This window comes from Diospyros lotus, chromosome 11, assembly GCF_014633365.1.
Source record: "Diospyros lotus cultivar Yz01 chromosome 11, ASM1463336v1, whole genome shotgun sequence".
Classification (NCBI taxonomy): Eukaryota; Viridiplantae; Streptophyta; class Magnoliopsida; order Ericales; family Ebenaceae; genus Diospyros; species Diospyros lotus.
Genome location: NC_068348.1, coordinates 1,419,085 through 1,443,391, shown reverse-complemented (window position 1 = coordinate 1,443,391; position 24,307 = coordinate 1,419,085). Strand labels below are relative to the sequence as shown.

General features: G+C 37.5%; 1 protein-coding gene across 4 annotated transcripts; it reads right to left on the bottom strand.

The window, feature by feature from the left end:
• Positions 1-1,703: 1,703 nt before the first annotated feature.
• LOC127813127 (uncharacterized) lies at positions 1,704-17,972 on the bottom strand. Of its 4 annotated transcripts, none has more exons than XM_052353901.1 (8): positions 17,554-17,972; positions 16,138-16,200; positions 14,675-15,451; positions 14,369-14,503; positions 13,801-13,884; positions 12,674-12,733; positions 7,011-7,097; positions 1,704-2,175 (listed from the first exon to the last, which is right to left on the bottom strand). In XM_052353901.1, exons 1-8 carry the CDS (start codon positions 17,908-17,910, stop codon positions 1,882-1,884), a joined length of 1,857 nt encoding a protein of 618 aa, XP_052209861.1. In that variant the 5' UTR covers positions 17,911-17,972; the 3' UTR covers positions 1,704-1,881. The 4 variants fall into 4 exon arrangements, with proteins under 4 accessions (XP_052209861.1, XP_052209863.1, XP_052209865.1 ...); XM_052353903.1 differs by having other exon boundaries at positions 14,675-15,397; XM_052353905.1 differs by having other exon boundaries at positions 1,967-2,198.
• Positions 17,973-24,307: the final 6,335 nt, after the last annotated feature.

Genomic DNA, 24,307 nt, shown 5'->3' with positions numbered 1-24,307 from the left:
TATACATAAAAATACAAAAATTAAATTAACTAAAAATATGAATTCAAAAATATAATCAAAATAATAAAAAATTTCACTTATTACATAAAAAAATTAAATTCATAAAAATAAAAAAAATTCAAATAACCACATAATATAACGTAAAAATACATAACAACATAAATTTGGCCAAAATAAGATTTTCTATTCATTAACGCAACTCCCCCCCCCCCCCCCCCCGGGGGCGCGACACGCACGCCCGCGCGCACACAATATAGGAGTACCAATTTTCCAAATATAATCTAAGCTATCAGAAAACCCATAAGCTACGTTAACCCAAGCAACATTGGAAATGCAATAAGCTATTTCTAAGTAAAACAGTTATCGTCACCATTCACCAGGACACAGAGCCTAATTGAAGCCCAATCTCCGTATCACCTCTAGTCAAGTTTAAGCTCACCAATGCACTGGCAGCTAGGGATGGCAATTGCAATCGAAATCATGGAGAACCGAATCGAAACCGAACCAGTCATCGCGGTTAAAAATCGTTTGACTGGATAATGGTTTGGTTTGGGAAAAAACCGAACACTGTTTCAATGGGTATGATTTGGTTATGATTTTCACTAAAACCAAACCAAAATCCGAATTGAAACCGAACCGAATGGTGGGTAACCGAACCGAACCGAATATATATATAATATAATATGTATATATAATATATATTATATACAACCCCGCCCAGCCTACCCCAGCCCAATTGCCTTGCTTGCAAACCCTTCTCCCCTTCTCTTCTCTTTCCTCTCTCAACCTCGCTCTCACTCTCTCTCACCCTCGCTGCCTCTCGCTCGTCCGCCCGCCCTCGCCCTTGCTCTCTGCTTGTCTCTTGCTCTCGCTCGCCCTCGCTGGATCTCTCTTGCTCTTGCTAGGGCTCGGCCCCTGCTCTCGCTTGCCCTCAATCTCTCTCACCCTTTCTGCCTCATTTCTCTTACTCCTCCACGCAAGCTTGCCAATCGCCCTTGCTCTCTGCATCTCTCTTGCTCTCACTCGCCCTTGCTAGATCTCTCTTGCTCTTGCTAGGGCTCGACCCCTCTTGCTCTCGCTTGCCCTGGATCTCTCTCACCCTCGCTGCCTCTCGTTCTTTGCCTCATCTCTCTTCATATTAATTTATTTTTATATTTATAATTTTGTTAGATGGAGTTGGCTCATTCATTTCAGATGGATATGCATCAATTTACGAAGAATATATTAATGTTGTTGATGAAGGTATTAACTTTCGTAGCTAATTTTTTTTTTTTAGCTTAAATTACAATTTAATTATGCACATATGAATTTATTGATCTTAACAATTGTAGGTTTGAAAATGTGATTTTATATCCAATAAGTTTTGTAACTTTATGCAAGAATAAGATAACTTTATTAGAATTTATCTTTGTTTGTTGTAAAATTATCAAAAAAATTTATGAATGCTATTTGTCTTTGTTTGTTGATATGGATTAAACTAAAAAAATCATGGTTAAACCGAAACCGAACCAAAACCGAATAGTTTGGTTATGGTTTTAAATTTTTAAAACCAAATGAGTAATGGTTTGGTTTTGATTTTAGTAATTTAAGTTTGGTTTGGTTATGATTTTGACAAAAACTGAAACCAAACCGAACCATTGCCAACCCTAGTGGCAGCCAAGAAGACAAACAGCAATGGAATGGGAATGATAATGCAACGAGCATGATAAAACACCACAAGGTAGGTAGGTATATATATTCTATGTATATCACAGGACCGCCAGCTCCCACTGTATTTCTCCCAATCCAAAGTTGGATGGTCAAGACATGTTACCCTTAGCTAGATTTGTAGCTGTACAACTACCGGTATATTCACAAGAAAATCCAAACAAGATCGATAAACTACTCTGCATCCTTGGTTGCTGCCGAATTGTCATCGGTACGGGACTTGTTGAGTGATTTAAGGGAATCCAAGACTGGCATGTACGCTTCGGTTGTCTTTTTGAAGGCATTGGCTGCTGCTGCTGCCCTTTCGGGTTCTCTCGGACTCACCAACTTCTTCTCGACGTCTTCAAACTTAGCGGTGGCCAATGGTGCGGTGCCTACACTTTTTGCAGAGCTCGGCTCATCTATTGTCAGTGTAGACGCGTCATCTCTAGAGGCATACCATGTATTCCCGCAAGCAATACACTCCAACTATAATCACAAAACCAAGAAAACTGAGAATAGTAAATGACTCACAACAGAAATGAGATTCCTGAATAAGGTCCAGAAGTAGACATTCATCGCTTATATTAGACTACACTACTTTCCAGCCTACTGATGATCCTCTCTTATCCGGCAATTGACGGCCAATTACAAAAGTTCATCCTTTCCCTAAGATTGTATCAGCTATTATCAGATTGAAGCAAGCACAAAAAGATGTCTCTATTCCACAGTATTTTCTTTTGTATTCAGAAAAGCACAAGTAGGTCAGTTCTTTTAGCATTCTAGATTGCCAACTGACTAGAACACATGCAGAAAAAGCGTTGAATTCTTTTTATTTTAATTCATTTCACAAAATCACATTTCTTCTATATAGCACGTACACTCCCCCAGGGGCTGCTGTTGTACAGGTGTTGCTGACATGTCGCACACTCCAGTATGCCTCTGATAAGCTTCGGACACACCTACATGGCTTTCTTAAAATTATTTAAACAGATATGGAAGGGGACACATTGCAGACATTTCGAAAACTAAAACAACATAAGGGTTTTCTTTTCGACTTCTCCATTCTTTGACTTGGCAGTTGCATAATTCTTTTGTTTTCCCACCTTCCGAGTATATGATTGTTTAGTTTTCATACCTTCATGCTTCTTTAAACATCAATTATATTGTGAGAGATGAAGACTACTGGATTGTGACTTGATTGGTAATTTGATTAGAGTTATTTATTTGGAATTTTGACTTAATTTTGAATGCATATTTATGAGTTTGGAATGTAGATTTAATACTTTATTTGGAATTCTAAGTTCACAGCCATGTAACAATCAGGATACGTCAACTCTTAACGGTGATCAAACACTTTGATCTACTAAGAGGATCTCTTTATATCTCTAAAGGACCCTAAAAGATCATAAGTATCCTCTAGCCAGTACTTTTGACGATCCTAATGACAATGAAGTCAGAGTTTCTTGTAAACCTATCAGGACCCTCGATTACCGTGTACTATAATCCATCCACTGACTAATAGCCCGACCAAGTAAGAGTCATGGACCGAGTAAATTCACAAGACTCAATAACTATATCAGATCCAGTCGAGGGTGATCGAGATGCCGTATCGAAACTTCTTCTAACATCAAAAACTCCTTTCTGATCGTACGTATCTTTGGCCAATGATTCCTACAATCATCAATCAACCGAGATCACATATGATGTTCACTCCCATCCAATAGAGGACAGTGGATCCCATCAGCAAGCATCTATCTCCACACACCACTGCATGGAGAGCATTCCCACCTCACTCTAGATGGTTTCGCTCAACAACAAATCACGACACCAATGCACAAGACAATTATGTCACTTCCAATCAAAAAACCAGATACACAATCGAGAACCAACAACAAATCATTAATTCTCAAAGCCATGTAATTTGTCGTAGGCGTCATATTCAACGGATGTTCAACTAACATCTAGTGTTATTAAAGGCGCAGCTAAGCACAAGGCGCACCTTGGGTGCTTGGAAAGCTTCCAGGCTTGTGCAGATCATCAAGGTGTGCCTAAGCTTTTTTAAATGTTTTTTAAGTTTTTATTTTACTATTTATTACTTCATTTAATTTTTTACTGTTTAAGATTTAAATTTATTGTTTCAACTACAAATTTTACAATGAGTAAAAGAGTTACTACTTCAAATGCTCCAATTGAATTTGAACTAGACGAAGATGGAAAAGGAGATGATGTGGAAGAAATATTAGAGATGATGCTTCTAATGATGAAAATATGGAAATATTTGATCTTGATGATGAGGATGATTTTTAGATTATTTAAAATACATAATTAGTTAATCTTGATTAAGATTTAAGATCATAAATTGTTTTAAGATTTAATTTAAGTTGACTTAAAGACTTTTAGATTACATCTTTGGCATTTTTTATTGTTCTTTACATTAGTACATGTTAAATTTTTTAATTTCCTTGATAACATTTTTATGAATATGTTATTAGGAGTTATGACTTATTTTATACCTTATTTTTCAATTAGGATATATATTTTTCTTTTTTTTAGGTTAACATGCACCTAGTTCCATCAGGCGCGCGCCTCGCCTTGCGCCTTAGGCTCCAACACCTTTTTGCCCCTTAGTGCTCCTTGGACCTTTAATAACACTGCTAACACTCACCCACGTGTTTACTATATGCATCTCATGTCAATAAATGGTAGTAGCCCATGTATCGGTCAATAATCGATAAATCATATTCCCCTTATGATAAATCTAAAAACCGATAATTCCTTTAAGAAATCATGAACTAAAGATTCTCGTCACATTATTCTTAACACGTAAGAATGGGATCTCTACCGGAAATCTAGGGACTCATTTCATATTTAAATTGAGAGCTATGAATGAAGATATGACCATTTAAATGACAAGCAAGATTATATCATTAAACCCAACACTTATACTAAATCTAACATTATGGCACTATCACCAACAATTAAACTAAGCCACATAATTCAAAGAGCTAAAAGTGAGTTTCCTCGCCCATTTTGCACCCTTGAGGCAACTCAAAAAGACAATCATGACCCTCATCAATATCCAACAAGGAAATGGTGAGTCATTTAGAGATTACGTGTCTAAATTTAATGAGGCCACCCTTGGCATTAGAGATTTTGACTAGCGCATCGTGATGGTCACTTTCCAAAATGGGCTATAGGGGGTTGATTACTCAATTCCTTAGTCAAAAACCCCCTTGCTTCTCAGACTTCCATCATGCTGCCAAATATATTATTGTGTAAAAAGTCCACCACACATAAACAATCAAACAAGCCAAGAAGAAAGAAAAGGATGAGAAAGCAACAAGGCAAAGGGCTCGATTGAACACTCAATAAGGTGAGAACTCGACCTAACATACTCCCAACCCCCAAAGGAACCCAACCAAATATATGTCCTGAATGCGCCAAGAGCCAAAATCCTCATGGCCATAAAAAAGCAAAGACTACCTCAAGCAGCTGAATAAAATGAAGAGCCCAACAAACAGGCGTGATCAAGCCAAGTATTGACCATTTCATATGAACCATGACCATGACAATTGCAAACAACTAAGGCAACAAATCTAGGATCTATTAAACTGAGGATACCTCTAACAATTCATCCCCTGGGAAAGGGAGAAGTTGAGGCAAGGTTGAAGTCCATCCCTAATGTGAAGCATAACACAAAAGAGATAGGTCTCGCACCCCCTTTATCGATATAAAAAAAAGCAAGGGTTAAATGACAACCTTCCACTTGTGTTCTATACTCTAAATGCCTCAAGAGACATAATTATCTTCTTCAATGAGGATCTCCCTTCTCAGCCAAACTTCAACAATCCCCTAGTGATATCGACCTTTATGGGGAGTTGGGAAGTGAGGAGGATTCTAGTGGACAAAGGGAGTTCCTCAGGGATCTTGTACCGAAAAGCCTTCCTTGGCATGGGATATAAGATAGAGTAACTCAAGCCGATCCAAGTAACCCTAAATTGATTTTGACATGAGGGTAGTGCAAGCTAATGGATCCATACACATCTTGGTGAAAGTAAGCTCAACTTCCTCATGGTGGATGTTCCCTCAATGTACAACATGATTCTTGGGAGATCAAGCTTGCCTACCCTCCAAGCCACTCCATCCACTTATAGGATGGTAATGAAGTTCCCTACTCCTGATGAAGTGGAGAAGTTAGAACCAACCTAAGAATTGCTCAACATTCCTACCTAGCATCTCTAGACTTAACAAATGGAGGAAGCTTGGGGGGCAACATGGATACTCCCTCATTTGCCCTAAGGACTAACCCACCTAATGTTCCTTTCTTGTTCAGCTCCAGGGGTGAAGCTAAAGGTTCAACCTCTAAGGCTAACTCAACTACTCCCTCGAGGGTAACAAGCTAGGCCTTAAAAGGCCTCAATGAGCCAAAAATAATTAAACCAATCAATGAGCTCACTCATTGAAGTCCCCCTCTTTGAAGACTAATCACTCACCAAGAAAAGCAAAAAATCATGACAAGTCAAATCAAGAACCTCCTCAATTCATTCTTTTTATGGAACTCTTTGCAACAAAGGTAGATGGTTTAATGTCCCTTGAAAATTTGTATGGATGCTACAAACTCCTCCTAAAGTAGCTGCTTTTTAGTTTGGACCAGTTATTTGGCTCCATTATTACGACTGTTAGACAATGTGTCCTTTGTGACTAGTTGATGTTTTCTTTGTAAGATATACAAGGAATCTATTGATCATTTAATTCTTCATTGTCCTATGGCCCATTATTTTGTGCCTCGCCTCTTCTTCTGGTGGGTTATGCTAGATTCAGTGTTGGCTGTTTAATTTCTTAGGGTTGAGCTTGTCCTACTACAAGTGTCGAGGGATTTTTGTTTTAGGAAAGACAATGGAAATTTTTAAACATTTCTTTCTTTTCTCAGTGGAAACATTCTCATTTCCTTTTTCTTTTTGGTTAGAAGGGATTTTTCTTTCACTTTTTGTACAGGTTTAGTCCCCCTTAAGGCACTTCTTTTATGCCCAGCATTGCCTTTGAAAATATATAATTATACATAATTCATTGGAGTCCTAATGTGGAATGAATCAAGACTACATGTATCATTTGAAAGAAAAAGTTGTACAATTTCAACACCCTGTTAGGAAGGCACTCATTTGTAGATATTCAAACCTGGTCAATATCCATCTCACTTCATTGGTGCATGTAATATGAATTATCAGCAGATAATTATCTAGCGCACCATATTTAAAGGTAATGATTAAAGGTAGCATGAATATTCAACATTCTGAAGTGCAATAATTAAACAATGTAAAAACCTGATATCGATCTCCATGTCCAGCTTGGATGATGTCTGTTACACCCACTTTTTTCTCTGTGCATCTTTTGCAGCGAGCATCAGTCATCTGTTTCAAGAGCCAAATAAGCAGTTGAATCTATTATCTAATTCAACAAAAGAAAAGATTTTATATTAAAACCCTACGTATGAGGACATATTGGGTATCCAATAAAACATAGTCCCACCAGCAACTGAGATTTCTATGTCCACAAATCACTATATATAATATGCCTAGATTTAAGATTATATGACAAAAGATAACTACAGCACTGTTAAATTGAACCAGAACATACAAATGCATGCAACACTTTGTTGTATAAAGTTAGCTCAGTCATTTTTTTAGCATTCCACAAATATGTACTGTTAGCTATTTTTATGCATAAATTGTAAATATCACAAAGTAACGAAAAATCGGATCTTTGAAATTTGTCGTGCCAAGAGCCTCCTTGAACTTTCAGGTCAGGTGCACAATCACAAGACAAAAAGTGCACTCTAGCCACAACTCAAATACCACTCAACTAATAAGAACACTCATAATATATGATGCTCTACGAGTTTCTATGTTTCTCTGTGTCTCCCAAATCTTATGCAGGGACCTCTATTTATAGATGAGAAAACCTTCTTTGATAAGGTTTAAGAGATGAAGATCATCTAGAATTCTAAATCAGGAATTATCTCACTTAGAGATAATTTTGTTTTAGGATCAAATTATCTCACTTAGAGATAATTATATTTTAGGATGAGAACTTATCTCATCTAATCAGATTGACTCATCTTGATCGCATTTTGAATATTAATTGACAATTATCAATAATTATCAATTATCTACATATACAAACTTAAAAGAGCTAAAAGGGTTATAATTCTCATTATGTTACTGCCTCCAATTCCATACTAGTATTCATGGAGCAAGGGGACTGAATTTCATATTTGAGAAGGGGTCAAATCCATAGTTACCTGGTTAGTGGAACGCCCTATACGTAGAACGTGGTACGGGGACGTGGTATTCCACTTTTCCCAGGGCGCAGTACGTGGGGGGTAGGCTTCTTCGGTTCACCACTTCGGTTCATGGTACGCTTTGGTGCGCCAAAGTGGAACGGCTATGAAATATATAATTTTTTGAAAAAATATTTTAAATTTTTTACTATATAAATTAAGAAATAGAAACTAATACAAATGATCAAAATTCTTAAGATGGAGAAATGATGAAACTTACATGGGAATTGGGATTAGGACTTAGGAGTTTAGGATTGAAAACAATGAAGACATCGAACAAGATCAATAAGATTTATGAACAAAATCTTGAATCTTGATATTAATAAAAATATCAAATAAATAAATATTAATATAATAATTATAAAATTTAAAAATATAGAATGGGACATGGAGTCCCAATAAAAAGCTTTAAACAAAAAATGAAATCACAACTCACGAGAGAGGCTAGGTTGTATCTCTCTGCAAACCCACTTATTCCCTCCACCAACTGATGCAACTTCAAGTCTCCATCAGCTGATGCGACGAAGCGAGAGGCCAGAGAGGCAGCAAGCGAGAGATCGAGGGGAGAGCCGACGACCAGCGAGGGCGAGGGGGCCATGGGGGCAAGCCGGTGAGTGACGGAGCTAGAGAAAGGCAGCAAGGAAGAGCAACTGAGCGACTGAGGAGGGCGAGCGAGTCAGTGACGATCCGAGTCATTCGATGGAGGCACGAAGGCCGGAGCGAGTGAGAACGAGAGATAGCAGCCCGCAGCCGGCAACGAGCGAAGCAATAGATGGAGAAGGGCAGGGGGGTGGGCGGCGGGCGCTTGAGCGAGAGATGGTCTGAGGAAGGGTTAATGGCGGGCGTGAGTGTAGGCCGTCATTGCTTCACCTTCTAGTTCTTGACAAAGACCATGAACTGTTGCAGAGAAAAAGGAAGAAGACAACATCACTGCAGAGAGGAAGAAGACCGCATCAGAGATTTGGGTCTTTATTACAGGGGAACTGGGACACATCCCCAAGCATTCCAAGACGCAAACGCACTGCGTTCCAGTGCGCGCGTACTGGAACGTGGTTCCCGGGGGAGTGGGGCGTATTAGGTAACTATGGTCAAATCTCCTATCAAGAGTCACATGACCCTAAGCCTGTAATAATGTCCAGCCAAGTATATATCTAAACATTTGTCACAACCCTAGGGTTAGTTAAGGTTGTGATAGGAATTGGGAGAAGAAATCAGAATTGTAGGAGGGGGAAAAGCAGTAGAAAGAGGAAGAGATATTGAGAGAAAGGGGAAGAACTTGAGGGAGATTGGAGAGAGTATTAGAGAGAAATGAGAATTAAGAATTCATTCAAATTTTGCATATCCATCTAACCACAACTAGGCTTATTTATAGCCTAACATCCTCCCATATACTCCCATGTGCAATATAACAACTAGTCTAACTGCCTATAGAATAGGACAAAACACTATAACAGAAAGGAAGAAAAGAAATTACAATTATTGTATATTGTATGCCAACTCCTACTATTATATGTACTAATATATCCTTGGGTAATTCATAGGGTCATGACAATTTCCCCCTCCTTGAGAGAGTTCTTGTCCTCAAGAACTTGTAGCAAATAGCCATTGCTTCATCCAATTCCCGCCCTTTGCTATTTGATCTATCTTTATTTCTTTCTTTCTCCTTTTAGGCCTCTTCTTCTTCCTCGTTCTGAAGTGTCCAAGATCAACTCCAAGCCTAAGTTGCCCCACTTCCATAGGAGAAACTTTATCGGATGCAAGCCCTATACAACCACCTCTCCCTATAGCTGTCCAATCAATTTCGGCCTTCCAATGAAGAACATGATCAGCCACACCCAACCTGATATGGTTAACAGTTAAAACTTGGAGTCTAAAGGAAGAATTAACTGTGTCCTTGACTTCCTTTGATAGTTCATCCCCATCCCATACCAATAAGTAAGGTAAGCATGTATTCTTTGCTGCTGTAATTTCATTTCCATCCATCCCACTGCCATATTCTATTGCAAAACTTCCAACAACATCCTGAAATTGCAGCAATGGAGGATTGCAGATTTGCCTTGGATACTCATACCAAAGTTGTTTGTGAGCATTAGCATTAGGAGCTGCTGCAACTTCCATTTCAGCTAATGATTCATCCTTCCATACGGTAGACAGCAACTTGGATTTTCTAGTATGAGCAAAAACCAACACAGTAGCGATAGTTTTGTTTTCTTCAGCAAACCCTTCAATTCCTTCCGCTATATCCCTTAGTTTTCCTCCAGCTAGTGCTGTCTTCACCTTCTCGTTGCCTATTTTAACCCAAGTCAAATCCATATTTTGTTCTGAATGTGATTGTTCCTCAGATTTCGATAAGTCAAAAATCTGAGGAAAGGCTTCAGCAACATCATCCACACTGATGGCTGGTCCTTTAGTCTGATTTGTCTGATCCAATGCTATCCTATTTTCCACAAACTTCTGATCTGGAGCAGTCCCAAACCCTTCCGCCCCTGCACTAGCCACCCAGGGTAACAAGTTGGCTTTGGCTTCTACTATCATTTCATCAATTGCTTCCCTATTATTTCCTTGCAGCCTTTCAGCAGATGCCTCTTGGGGTATTATTTTTTCTTCTAACTTCTCAATCACTGCAACTGAATCCCCTTCCTGCCATCTTGACTTCTCCTTCGGTTGGTCCATTTTGAGAAATTCCTCCTTGTTAAAACTTCCGTGATAATCATCGAAGTATTCCGCTGGAAAATTATAATGATATTTCTTAGATAGTATCATTGCAAATTCTTGCAACTTCTCGCGAAACATTCGACCGAATTCCTTGCACTCTTCATCAAACCCATTGCTGGTTCCATTGTTCAATTGGCTGATCCCTTCTTATGTTCCTTGTTGCTGCCAACTGAAAATGCAGCCTCCTTTGGCTGCCATTGAGGCTTCATTCTAGTTGAAAAGGAAGCATTCTTTTGCTGCAATTGAGTCTCCCATGGCCTCACATATGTCCTGTCTGCCTTGGCGTAACTTTTATGGGCGAAATCAGCCATAGGCCAAGAAACTGGAACTCCTTCCACCTTGCTTCGCCTCCCAAATTCACATGCTCGAACCGGGGATTGCTCTATCGCTGGGAAATTAATTAGATTGGTTGGAAATAGCCTAAAGGGATCGGAATTCACCTAGACAACTTGTCGACAAAGTCCGCTGCCTCTCGAACTCCAATCCTCAGCACTACGACCGCCGTCTATCCCCCCAGGCATCTGCGTATAACGAAATTAATGGCAGTTCTTCTCAACCCAATCACTGCCCAAGGTTCCCAGCCCACTTGCGATCACCTCTGATTCCAAAATCACCAAAACTCGCTGCCGAGAGCCAATCTCTGCTTCTCCTTCAGATCCGTTTAAACTGGCTGCAATAGCCTTCTTCACCTCTATCGTCAACTCCAACGGTGCTCCTGCAACCTGTCTTCCGTTCCGTCGCACGCGCCTAGGTCGCCAGCTTCACACTCCGATGGACCCACGCCTCTTCGGGACGTCCGCTACAGTCGCGGACGCTCGGTGGTCCGCTTAACTCTCTGACAGACTGCCTCTTCCCACGAATGACGCCCGTTCGCATCACCCCACTATCTGTTTCTCACGAACAACTGTTGTCCGCTTCACCTCCAACGGACTTACGTTCGCCTTGGACAGTCGCAACCCACAACCAATCGCGAATGCTCCTCAGTTCGTGTCCCACCTAATCACCGACTCAATGACCCAGACTCAGTCGCTCCAGATCGCGAATCCTCCTGGCTTGCTCGTCTTCAAGTCTGGTCCAAATTACTGGAGTCTTGGCCGCAATCCAATCCTTCTACTTCTCCTTCGCGTCTTCACTGGAAGTTGCTGCTTCTTGAATCGCCTCCTGCGACTTGTTCCTTTCAGCCACTGATTGCCGGTCAGCTTCAACACCTACCGTGGATTGGTGTCCGTCGCGGCTCTCATTCAGATTCGAGTTGACACTCACTCACCCCCTCGCAAGTCGGAATCGACTCCGAGATTCAACCGGAAATATTTTGATTGTTTCTCTGTCAGGAATACGCAGTTCACCGAAAGAAGAAACTGACAGCTGCCGTTGATATCTGTTGGACCTAAATCAGTAACGAAAACTGCCGAGGAACATGCTCTGAAACCATTTGTCACGAACCTAGGGTTCATGATAGGTTAAAAGGGGAAATGGGGAAGAAATCAGAATTGTAGGAGGGGGAAAAGCAGTAGAAAGAGGAAGAGATATTGAGAGAAAGGGGAAGAACTTGAGGGAGATTGGAGAGAGTCTTAGAGAGAAATGAGAATTAAGAATTCATTCAAATTTTGCATATCCATCTAACCACAGCTAGGCTTATATATAGCCTAACATCCTCCCATATACTCCCATGTGCAATATAGCAACTAGTCTAACTGCCTATAGAATAGGACAAAACACTATAACAGAAAGGAAGAAAAGAAATTACAATTATTGTATATTGTATGCCAACTCCTACTATTATATTTACTAATATATCTTTGGGTAATTCTTAGGGTCATGACAACACTTTATCAGGAATTTTCAATGTCAAGCACTCAACTATTACTGTCAAAATATGATGAACATTCTTCCACATACTTAGGAAAAACCAGACCATGGGAACAACCATACCTGCATGCGCTTAGACTCTTCAGGCTCCTTGCTTGCTATCTCCTCTGCTGTTAAACCCTCCTGGAAGTAAAAATAAATACATAACATATAGTTCAAAAAATGTATCATTTTCTCAATGGCAAATGCATTATGCTTATGAATGAGGGGGAATATAAGGCTTGTTTGGTATTGTTGTGTTGCACTTTATTATGCTACCAAAGAGAATATAAGGCTCGTTTGGTATTGTTGTGTTGCACTTTATTATGCTACCAAAGCGAAGGGGAATATAGGGCTTATTGGGTATTGTTGTCCTGTGCTTTATTATGTTGTACTGTGAAAGCAACGTTCATAAAGTAGTTTTTGGGAAATGAGGATCGTGCTATGCTTATTAACGTTAATAGCAAGTACTAAGTGTTTAGTTAATTATTGTAGTGGTGAAGATAAGTAAACAGGTGCCATCATTATGAAGAGAGAATGATTATAAAAAACGCCACCACTAATGGATAAATGTTCTTTCTGAATAAAAAAGAAAAAAATCTAGATAAATGCTCTTTCTGAATTCTTCTTACATGAGAATCACAATAGGGCACACAGAACAGAGGAAACAATAATGGAAGTAGCAAGTATGAAAATGCAAAAGGCTGTAGAAGAATTAAAATACCACAAAATAGAAATTGTATTTTCAAGCCATCAAATTATTAAATAAAAAAATAGACAACATTCTTTGCCTTCTCTGTTAGAACTGAGGAGACAAAGCACAATCATTTCAGTTATTAGAAGAAATTAAATTTTTAAGCCATAAAATTATTAACCAACAAAAGGGAAAAACAAAACATTTTTTGCCTTCTCAAGCTCAATCATTTCAGCAATATTAGGTCAAGTTCATGACTCTGGCCCTTCGGTATGAGGTACCATAGATATTCAGGTTCCGGATGTATTACCTCTCTTTTTTAAACTTAAAAATGAGCAGCCTAAAACACAAGGCCCCCACTTTGCAAGGGTCAAGGGAGGGTCTTTTTAGAAAGGGCGTCCCTTTTATAATCTTCTTATCACAAAATGAATATTGATACTACTGAATAGCATGAACTTCCACAAGTGGTGGGCATGCCAAAAAAGCAGGGGCAAGAGACCAATAAAAAAGATGTTACCTTTAACTCAGTTGGAGACATGTTCATAATTTTGGAAGGCTCCAACTCTCCATTCAATAGACGTCTCGCCAGTAATGCATTATTCTGCCAACAAATAAAGAAACGTGGTAAACATAAAAGGCCAAGAATGCAGCATCAACATTGCAACATAAATATGAAAAAATTTACAGCAATTAGTGCATGCAACAAACAAGAATATACCTAGTATCCAAACATGCCGACAGTTTTCCCTAGAGGTGTTCTTCTAAAAAGACTTGACATCAAAACTTCCAGTTTTAAACATAACTAGAAGCAAAAAAAAACTAAAAAATTCACCAAATACGAAGCCTTGCTGCAGAGTGTAAGCGTGTCCTGGTATCTGGTATCTCCCATCATATAAACTAATTGTAAATATGCTTTAGAGGGGAAAGATGGTTACTATATTTTAAAGATAGCCACATACCACCCATTATACCGCTTAATTTCAATGAAACAAGAAGGTTCCTAAATGCCAGTGACATCAAATTTCATAAAGGCCATGTCCAAGAACATATAGCATATACAATAAACAAATCAATAGCCCTCTAACCTTAAGATTGAATACCAACTGCCTCATCTTTTGGTTATACTTCTGAAAATCTGTAGAAAGGGCATCATGTGAGGCTTTCTCAAGAGCAGTTACAGCAGGAACAGCAGAATCAGGCCAGACAAAAGTAGTGTCACCCTGTGAAATGCAACCAAAGAAATGCCTCATGAAATTCAAAAATTTGATTTCATGTTGTGTGGTATATTCTAATAAACACAGCAAAAGTATGTTGTGTTGATTTTTTCTAGAACTGGAACTGATTGTGCAAGATGCCAAATCAGATCAGATAAAAAAAACTTCAATGCTTACACTTTTCTCTTGAGCTCCATTTGCACCTTTTGAGCTACTGTTATGTAAGTCCTCTTTAGCATCACTCTGCCCCCTGTCCATGGGAGTGCATATGAATTGAATTCCTTGAAGAAGCCTTTCTAACCATTTGTCGCGCTGCGTTTCACCTGTTAGGGCCTTAAAGTTAGAGAGAATTGTGTAGTATTCGGAAGTATTACTTGTAACACTCCCAGGTGTTTCAGCTTTTAGGGGTTGACCCGACTTTGTCATCACCTCATCGTCCCTAGAGACGTCAAGAGGTGACATGTTTTTCCTCCGAAGCAATCTCTTATTCTTCACCTGATCTTCCTGATCAGTATGGTTATCTTCTGTCTCAATGTCAGGGATATCACCAAGCCGTGCTAAAGTTTTCTGAACAAGCTCATCAAGTTCACCCTGTTTGGTATCTTCATAGTCCTTATCAGTTAGCTTAAACAATCTCCTTTGTTCAGTGTCATACACCTTCTGCACAATAAAACCAGGATGCTGTTTGCGATTTGGAATCTGCTTGTTTAGAGGGATAAAGTGCACTACGCACTTGTGCATCACAGATTCTGCAGGAACATCATCGTGGTGGAAACTATAGAACAATTCCCTGGTATCACGAGATTGCCAATTTCCACCTCCTCTTTTTTGAGCCTCCTCAGGACGATAAAACCACTGTCCAGTTACCATCATGTTCCCCTCTATGTTCTGAGTTATATCCTGAAAGCAATACAAGTATTCCTTCATCAAACATGGAAATGAAAGAATCTGACCCTGGCAAGATGGAAGTTTTAATCACTAATAGAGAAAACAAATTGTTCAATTCATCAGGGCTGAGAAAACTTGATATCTCAGTCTAATGCAACAAGAAGCTTAACAATCTCAGGAAGACACAATTGAAGCATATTGATGCACGCACACACTTACAAACCACCACTAGCATTAAATAAGAAGAAAAAAAAATTCCTTATGCATAAAAGTCTAGAATTATTTTTAAATAATGGCAATTATTTTTAAAATAATGGCAATTATTTTCTAGCAAAGACAAATGAATTTAGAAAAATGTTCAACAATACAAGATGATCCTAAAAACTGTACTGCAAGCAGAAAGATAGAGCAAGATAATCATTGAGGCAAGAAGCCAGATGGGCAATCCAAAGCAAGGAGTTCCTAAACTAGATAATGAAGATTTGAGTGAAGCCATGGCACTACAAGGCATGCCAGAATAAAAAGATTTCAATTAAATATCCAAGTGAGAATAACTAAGAATAATTAACAGAAAAAAAAATTTAACAAAATTCTGATCAATGAACCCCTGATAACCCAATTGTTGTAAATTGAATAATAAGAAGAGGGTGACCATAACTCCAAGTTGACACGGTCAAGAAAACTTTTATTACCACATATGGAAATTAGTGATATCTTCCAACAGAATATGAGCATAATGTAAGTGAGATTACCTTAATTATTGCCACATATGGTTTTTGATTTGGTGCCTCAGGAACTAAAAGCACGGAATCCTCCTGCACATAAACCACAAAAGACAACACAATTCATAAGCAAAAAGAATGATAGAAACATAGAGAAATCTGGTTTCTCACTTTTTACATCATGACATGAACATAATCTAAGGAGCAGGTAAATTTTAGACCAAAATTGGTATATCTACCCCAACTTAATACAGCCAGAGCATAAAAATGTTAACAGGTTCAAGTTACGGAAACCTCTTTGCAAATACAAAAATAAAAACAAGGGCTAGGCTGCATACAAGTATGACCATCCCATCTTCCAGAACAGAGAGCCTCTTGCACTAGGAACACCCCTCATATATAGGAGAAGTGTTTTTTTTTTTACTTTTATTTGTTAACAAACAAAACATATATTCAAATATGTAAAGGCTTGGTGCAAATCCTTGATCTAATCCAACTATGATGAGAGAAACATCAGATCTTCTTCACAAGCCTTAACACATGTTTCTTAATACATGCATTTAATAATCAAACCATCTTCTTTGTAAAATCCACGACAAGAGTTCTTTAAGAACCTTATGTTTATAAACACCATTTGTAAATCCTTTCATTTCTAGGCTTTTCATCAAATGCTTGAACAATTAGATGCTTCTATTCTTGATAATCTCGTAAAGTGAAGGCACGGTTTTATTTGATTGATGCTTTTTGTGCAGGGTAGGCAGGGAATTGGTGGGCCAAATTCTTTTACATCTAGTCATCCACTGTGACACCACAATTGGGGGTCTAATTCTTGCGATGATCGATATTACTTGGATGACACTTCTATTTTTGCATTCTTGAACTCATATGTATGCAGAAGGAGCATTAGAAGCATATAGAATATCACTCACTTATGTGGGCGTGGGCGTGTGTGATGTGGAATAATACTTGGAGGGAATTGAATCCTGTTACATTTTCTTAAGGGTAACTTACTTGTTTCCTTCAACAATGTTTCGAGATTAACCAAAAATGATGTACCAAACAAATATGTATTAACCACAAATCAATAAGGAACTACATAATTTTAAAGCCTTCCTTCTAACATTAATACTCTTATCTTTTGGCATGAAATTAACTTGTAGCAGAAGAAAGAACCAGAATCTCGCTCAATACGTTTCACATATTCTTCAACACCTCCGATTCAACATTTCAACATAATAATTACTGAAAACAATGCATATCACTACTTCCCGATTACAACCCTTCCATAGTCAACCAAGCAATACGCTGTATTCTACATCGCCTCACTATCAAGAACCACCCTAATGCCAAAATAAATCCCTCAACCAATCCTAACAGAGCAAATTACCAAATCGATTAACCTATTCTAACACCAACACATAACTAAAAAGAGAGTAATTAACTCACCAACTCATACCGAACTCCGTCGTACTCAAAGGCACTGTAATGCGTCAATCTCGTCTTGCGCTTGCCGGAAATCTTACGGACTTCGCCAACAGGCTTGGCATCCTCCTGCGCCTCCTCGTCCTCGCCGCCGCCGCCATTTCTAGACTGCTCTTCTTCTCTTGTCCTGTTCCTCCTTTTGGCTCTCTCTTCCCCTTCTTCTTCCTCTTCCCGCTCCTCTTCATCAGGAAGCTTCATTTTCTTCCTCTTCCTCTGACTCGTCGGCTGCTGCTGCTGCTCCTCCTCCTTGTCCCTCAACGGCGGCGGCGCATCGTCCTCGTCGTCGCTTGTCGCCACCAATGCGAACCGCCTGTTTCCCATCTCGTCCCTCCCCTTCCCTCTCGTTCTCAGTGAAATTGGAACATTGCCGTGAAGTTGTGGCCCTAGCGGGGGAGCAGCGTTTATAGCACCTCCGCCTTTTTAAAGGCCACAGAGTTCTAGTAAATTACCGATTTGCCATTCCAGAATTGATCTGAATGGTCCGAAACAAACCAAATTGTTCCGTTTTCAAAAAAAATGATAATTAGAACTGAACTAAAGTTCTATGAGAGGAATCTATTAACTTTTATTTTTATTGTGTTGACTATTTGGCGATACAAAATATCTGTATATTCGTCCCGATTAATCTCTACAAATTCATGGAAACCATCGTCTAAGTTTAAAGCAAAATATTAGATTTGTCAAATGCATTGAATCGGCCCAAGACAGGCCTAGACTCAACTAATCAAGAAAAAGAAAAACTCGACTTGACGAGGAATTCGTAATTACTTCAAAATAAATTGACAAAATTATTTTTACTCTTTTTATAGAAAATATATTTTTAATCTTTCAAACAAACTAACTACGCTCTATAACTATTTTTATGTAAAATATCTAAAATACTCTTAATGAAATTTAAAATAAAAAACCCATAATTTCATTTATCAAAATACCCTTGACTCTTTAACCTTTCATTTTCTTTCTCTTTTCTCTTCCACCATGCACGCCTCTCATTGCCTCCATTGCCAAAACAATTGAAAAAGGCTATTCTTCAATTATTCGTCTTACATTTAAGCTTTTTGTTTGTTGAGTCATTCAACCTCCTTCATCAATCGTAGCTAGAATCTCCATTGAAGCTGTATTCACCAAGTTTCTTTCTCTCCAACAAACATTCTCAATTTCAAGGTATGTTGTTGATTGTTTTTCAACTATATTTTTGTTAACATTGCTTAGTTTATGTTGTATAGAATGATTGTGGTCATACTCAAAACATATTAGGTAGATATCATATTATATCTGAACTGAATTGATTTTGTGTGAAACTGTAACTGCACTCGTAATCAGGTTTAATTGCCCAAGTAAACCCGTTACTGGGTTTAATTGGGTATTGGGTTTAATTGGGCAATTAAACCAGATCATTAAATCGGGTATAGGTTATCGATTTTTTTTTCTATCTGCGTGTGTCCCGTTGCATCCATGGTGATGGTGAGACTAACTTTTTCATTTGAATCTTGTAGCAATGGATGTAGCGACGATGATCATACAATGGAATGGTAATATCTTCATTGGGGGTAATAAGATGTGTGGAGGGGCCTACAAGAATACAACTTTTACTGATTTGGTTGAGACTATTTACACGGTGACAGGAATTGATAGAATAAAGTACAACATCATCATTCATTATATAATTGAACCCTTGGGAAATCTTCCAGCTCATAACTCAAGAAATCTTCTAGCTAATAAGTTTCCTATCAAAGACAACTATGCGGTCAGGTTTATTACATTCAATGAAGACGTATATAAAATGATTTATATTGATACAATTTGTAAAAATGTTGGAGTTTGTAACTTACATAGTCAACTACAAATCCAATTTCCTTCATATAGTAGTGGATATCAGAATTCAATTGTTGTTGTTCCACTTACATCCGCACGTAGTCTACTGAGAAATGATGATTTTAATATATATGGTATGGTTAGTTTAGCAGATGATGATGGTGATAAAGAGACATATGATAATGGTGGTGATAGTGATGGTGGTGATGAAAGATGAGCCAATTCGGTGTACTCAAAGGTTAGATTTTCAGATTCACAATTTGAGAACAACCCTTTACAAAAACATTGGACCATATCTAGTGCAGAAAATTTTACAATTGAGGTAACGCAACCCAAATTGATGCAACCCGACCAAGGTGATATATTTCACCACAACGCACTATTTAAAAGTAAACATAAACTGATTTTGGCCATTTGACACTATTCTAATAATGTGAAGATAGATTATTGAATCAGATGTTTATGCATAGTTTGATTTGAGGCCAATTGCAAGAATGTGAACTACAAGTTTATACTTCGTGAAAGATGCAGACTTGACTGTTCATTTTGGAATGTGGTGAAGTTTATGTTGGGTCACACATGTACTCTAAACGTTTACGATTCACACTTTCGGAGTATAAAGGCTATTGTTGTGGGAAGTTTGTTCTCGAAAAAAGTAGTGATCGGTGATTATATACCTATAATGCTGATGGGAGAACTGCTGGAGCAGCATGGTGTGCAGATCATGTACACTAAAACTTTGTAGTCTTTACAATATGCAAAGAAACTAGCTTATGAGAATGCAGATGAATCATTTTAGCAACTATCCTTATATTTTAGCAACAAACTCCAACACTATCACGACAATCGATGTGGATGAAAACAATCATTTCATATATTCATTTTTTACGCTCGGAGCTTTACTTCAAGGTTTTCGGTCTTACATAAGACATGTTGTTGTCATTGATACCACCTATTTGAAATGTGAATACAAATAAGTGATTTTCATTGCCACTTGCAAAGATGGACAATAAATGATTTATCCCATCGCTTTTGGATTCAGTGATGGAGAGTCGAACATGTCATGAATTTGGTTTATTAAGAAATTGAGAGAGATTATCAGTGTGCCGGAGGATTTGGTCATTGTATCTGATTGTCATCAAAGCATTGCGAACGCGATAAGCACGATCTTCCATTTTGTCCCACGCGTCTTTTGTTTCTTCCACCTAAAGCAAAACCTTAAAAAACGTTGTAAACAGTGAAGGGATGTGATGGACACATTCTACTATACAACATTCAGTTACACACTAGTAGAGTGTGATACTTGCTTAGCAGAAATTCAATCGATGCATCATGTGACGCATCGGATGCTGAACGAAGCCAGACTAGAAAAATGGTCACATGCATATTGTCCGAGAAGAATATATTCCATGATGATCACTAACATTGTTGAGTCTCTCAACAAATGCACGATGAAAGCACGTTAATTGCTGATAACAAGTGCATATGAATTTTTGAGGCAAATGCTTCAGAAATGATTCAGCGATAGACATGTTGTTGCTGCCAGACTCGAAACTAATGTTACCTCTGCTGCAATGGCACATATGAACTTTGCCCATAGCAAAACATTGGAGCGAATATGTCGTGTAGTTCCCGTAACATATGAGAACAAATACCTCGTGAAACATGATAAGAAAAGCAATGTGATAGTTGATATTGTTGCGAGGACATGAAGTTGTCGTAAGTGAGACCTAGATCAATTGTCTTGTCTTCATGCAATTGTTGTTGGCATGTATCATGGTTTTACTTTACTTATTACGTTCGTTATTTAGTTTTGGAGCATTAAAGATAAACACTCTGTCTTTCTTTCTTGTGCATAACAGTTTTATACGAGTGCACTATCATACGTTTTGCCATCAGTATTATACCACAGGCTATGTTAAACACACATATACATCTCCGATTAATTCTCTCCTTAACAAATTCGGTTGAGTTATTTATGTGAACGTCAGAAGTGTGGTTGTACTCCCATCCATACAAAAAAGACTACCGAGTAGACCGAGAGAGGGTCGGATTCCTTTCGGTAGGAAACTCATCGAACGAAAATTTGTGAAAAATGCAATACACATGGGCACAACTGTCTTGGTTGCTCTAATAAATAAACTTTCTCCATCGGAGAGTCGAGCATAGTCGCTACTCCGGATGCTAGGGCCGCTGTCAGGGCAAGCAAAAAATGTAACATTTGCAAAGATATTGAACACACTCGTTGTTAGTGCCCTATATGGTTGTGCATTTTCTAGGTGATGATAATGTTGACAACAATACAAACAATTAATAGACATCTACTCATTCAGTTATGATATACAAACATTATTTAATAGTTGTTAGATCATTTGATTTGTTATAATAATGCAATTTCTTACTCGCATTTACAAAAAGATAGTTAAATGTTCATGAATTTCTTACTCACCATATGATCTTCACTGTTTCAACAAGAACATGCTCAAAAGTCATTGCCATGAGAGAGAGAGAAATGATAATAAGGGGGCTCAATCAAATTTATTTTAGCTATGTTCAAGAAGTGAATATTGTTTTTTTACAAACTATGTTTTATTCATATTTTAGCAACTATAATCTTTCGCTTTTCTTTACCTAAAATTGTAACTGAAGCTTGGAATATTGTGTGATAATACGTAGTTGGACAGAGAGACCGAGTCTCTAAACGAAATAGACAAAGTGTATTGTGCAGGTTCAAATGATATTGTTTTAATTTATAAGTAATTGCAATTGAATATACTACTCTCATTATGTACTTGTTATAAGTTTCATGGTTCTTGTCAATTCCACATAAAATGCAAATGAACCTTGCAAATAAATTTTATATTTATTGAAAAAAATAATGAAAAATACCATCTTTGATAACATATATATTAGGAAAAAAAATATTTTATCAATTAATAAAAAAAGACGTGTTATGTTTTTTTAAATAAAAATAAATGATATTCCTAAGATTAGGTTTATTGACAATATTATTAATTAATGTCATCAATCAATGTCCAAAATTCGAGTTTTATGACAACCTAGCTAATTAAAATTAGATACTTCTCATTCTTGATCTAGATTGAGATATAAATGATCAAACATATGATTTTAAATTTTAAATATATTAAAATAATATAAAATAAAAAGTTCCTAAAATAAAGTTCGGTCAAACTTCATCAATGAAGTCTAACCGAACTTTATCAATGAAGCCAAGATGAAGTCCAATGAAAGCAGATTTGGCTTCATCGAAAGTTGTGATGGTTGCCATTTGGATTTCACGTGAAATGGTTTAGAATTTAACGTTTAAAGTTTAGAGTTTGGGTATTTTGGCATTTGAGGGTATTTTAGTCTATGAATATTTTACAGGGACATAATGGTCATTTACTTATTTTGATCATCATTTCAATAACCCAGCTCAATAAATCTAGACTCATTAGTTTACGAGATAATTCAATTAAAAGTTTGCGAATAGGCCTGTTTAGAAATTCGCAATTATCTTGTGAAAATATACTCGTTTATAATAAATACATTAAGAAATTTATTCATGATTTTATAAATATATTATTTTATTATTAGAATATATATAAATTATATATTATTTTATTATAAGAATATATATATATTATACATATTAAACCTGAACCAAGTTTAATGGGCTATTAAATCCAATATAGGTTTAATTAGTATCACGAAGAAGTCCGGGCTTCCTCGCGTAAGGAAGGCCAACGACCATCCTCACCAACCAAGTTTCTAAGTTTTATTTGACCCATTAAACTCGATCCCGATCATTAAACCAATTCAACTTGATTCTAATTTTATTTTTTTTTCATCTTCTCCAATCCATCGGTTCCAATCTAGCAAAATGTCTACTTTTATGTGTAATTTGATTAATGTATGATCAATTTGTTATACTTATTAATTTGTAAATACTTGTTCTTGATTAAAATCCTAAACTTGCATTGTTGTACCAGTGATTTAGTAAATGAATATAGTTCAACCTTGATTTGAACCCTTGAATCTCTAACATTTTTTATTCGATGCAAGAGTCCATGTCTTTACACAACTTGCTATGTCTATAACACCCTAAAACTTGTAGTTCATCCATGATTAAGGAACATGTACATGAATGTGTACACAAATCATCCTAATCAACATATACCATAATCCTCCCTAATCAACTATGAACATCCAAAATCATCCATGCTACCACCGCCCAACATCCAAATTATAAATAACCATATATACATATAAAAAATAATATTTCAAAATGTAGTACCTATCCGATTACTAAGATAAAAGTACTTTCCTGGGATCAATACTCTCCATTTTTTATTTGGAGACGCAAATATATAAATATACTCATAATATCCATTGCACCTGAGTAGAATGGATATGAGGCTCATCGCTGGTGTAACGACTTCTTTCCTAGAGCATCCTCTCATGTCCCATCTGTTCTCAATAATGACACTGTCTCCACATCTATTACTAGCAACACTATCAACACATCTATACTTTCCATCGCGACATTATCATTTCTCCTCTTTCGTCAAGTCGAATCAATGTATGGTGGTCGACAAAATTGCAATGACAATTGGTCTTGCACAGTTTATCTGTTGACTATAACCACTTTCTTTATACAACTATACAAAACTAACCGCTATAAAATAATATTTCAAAATGATATGTAAAGCGTATAAAAGTGAATTTAGAGCTTATTCCAGATGGAGATGTCCAGTTCTTCACATCATCACAAACAGTATCCATCTAATCACCATGTTGCTACTCATCATCACCATCATCGTTGTTGATCTAGGGAGTCATAAATAAGTGGGATGCGTAGATGAGCAAACAGTGATGCCTGCCCCCTCTCAACTAGCCTCAA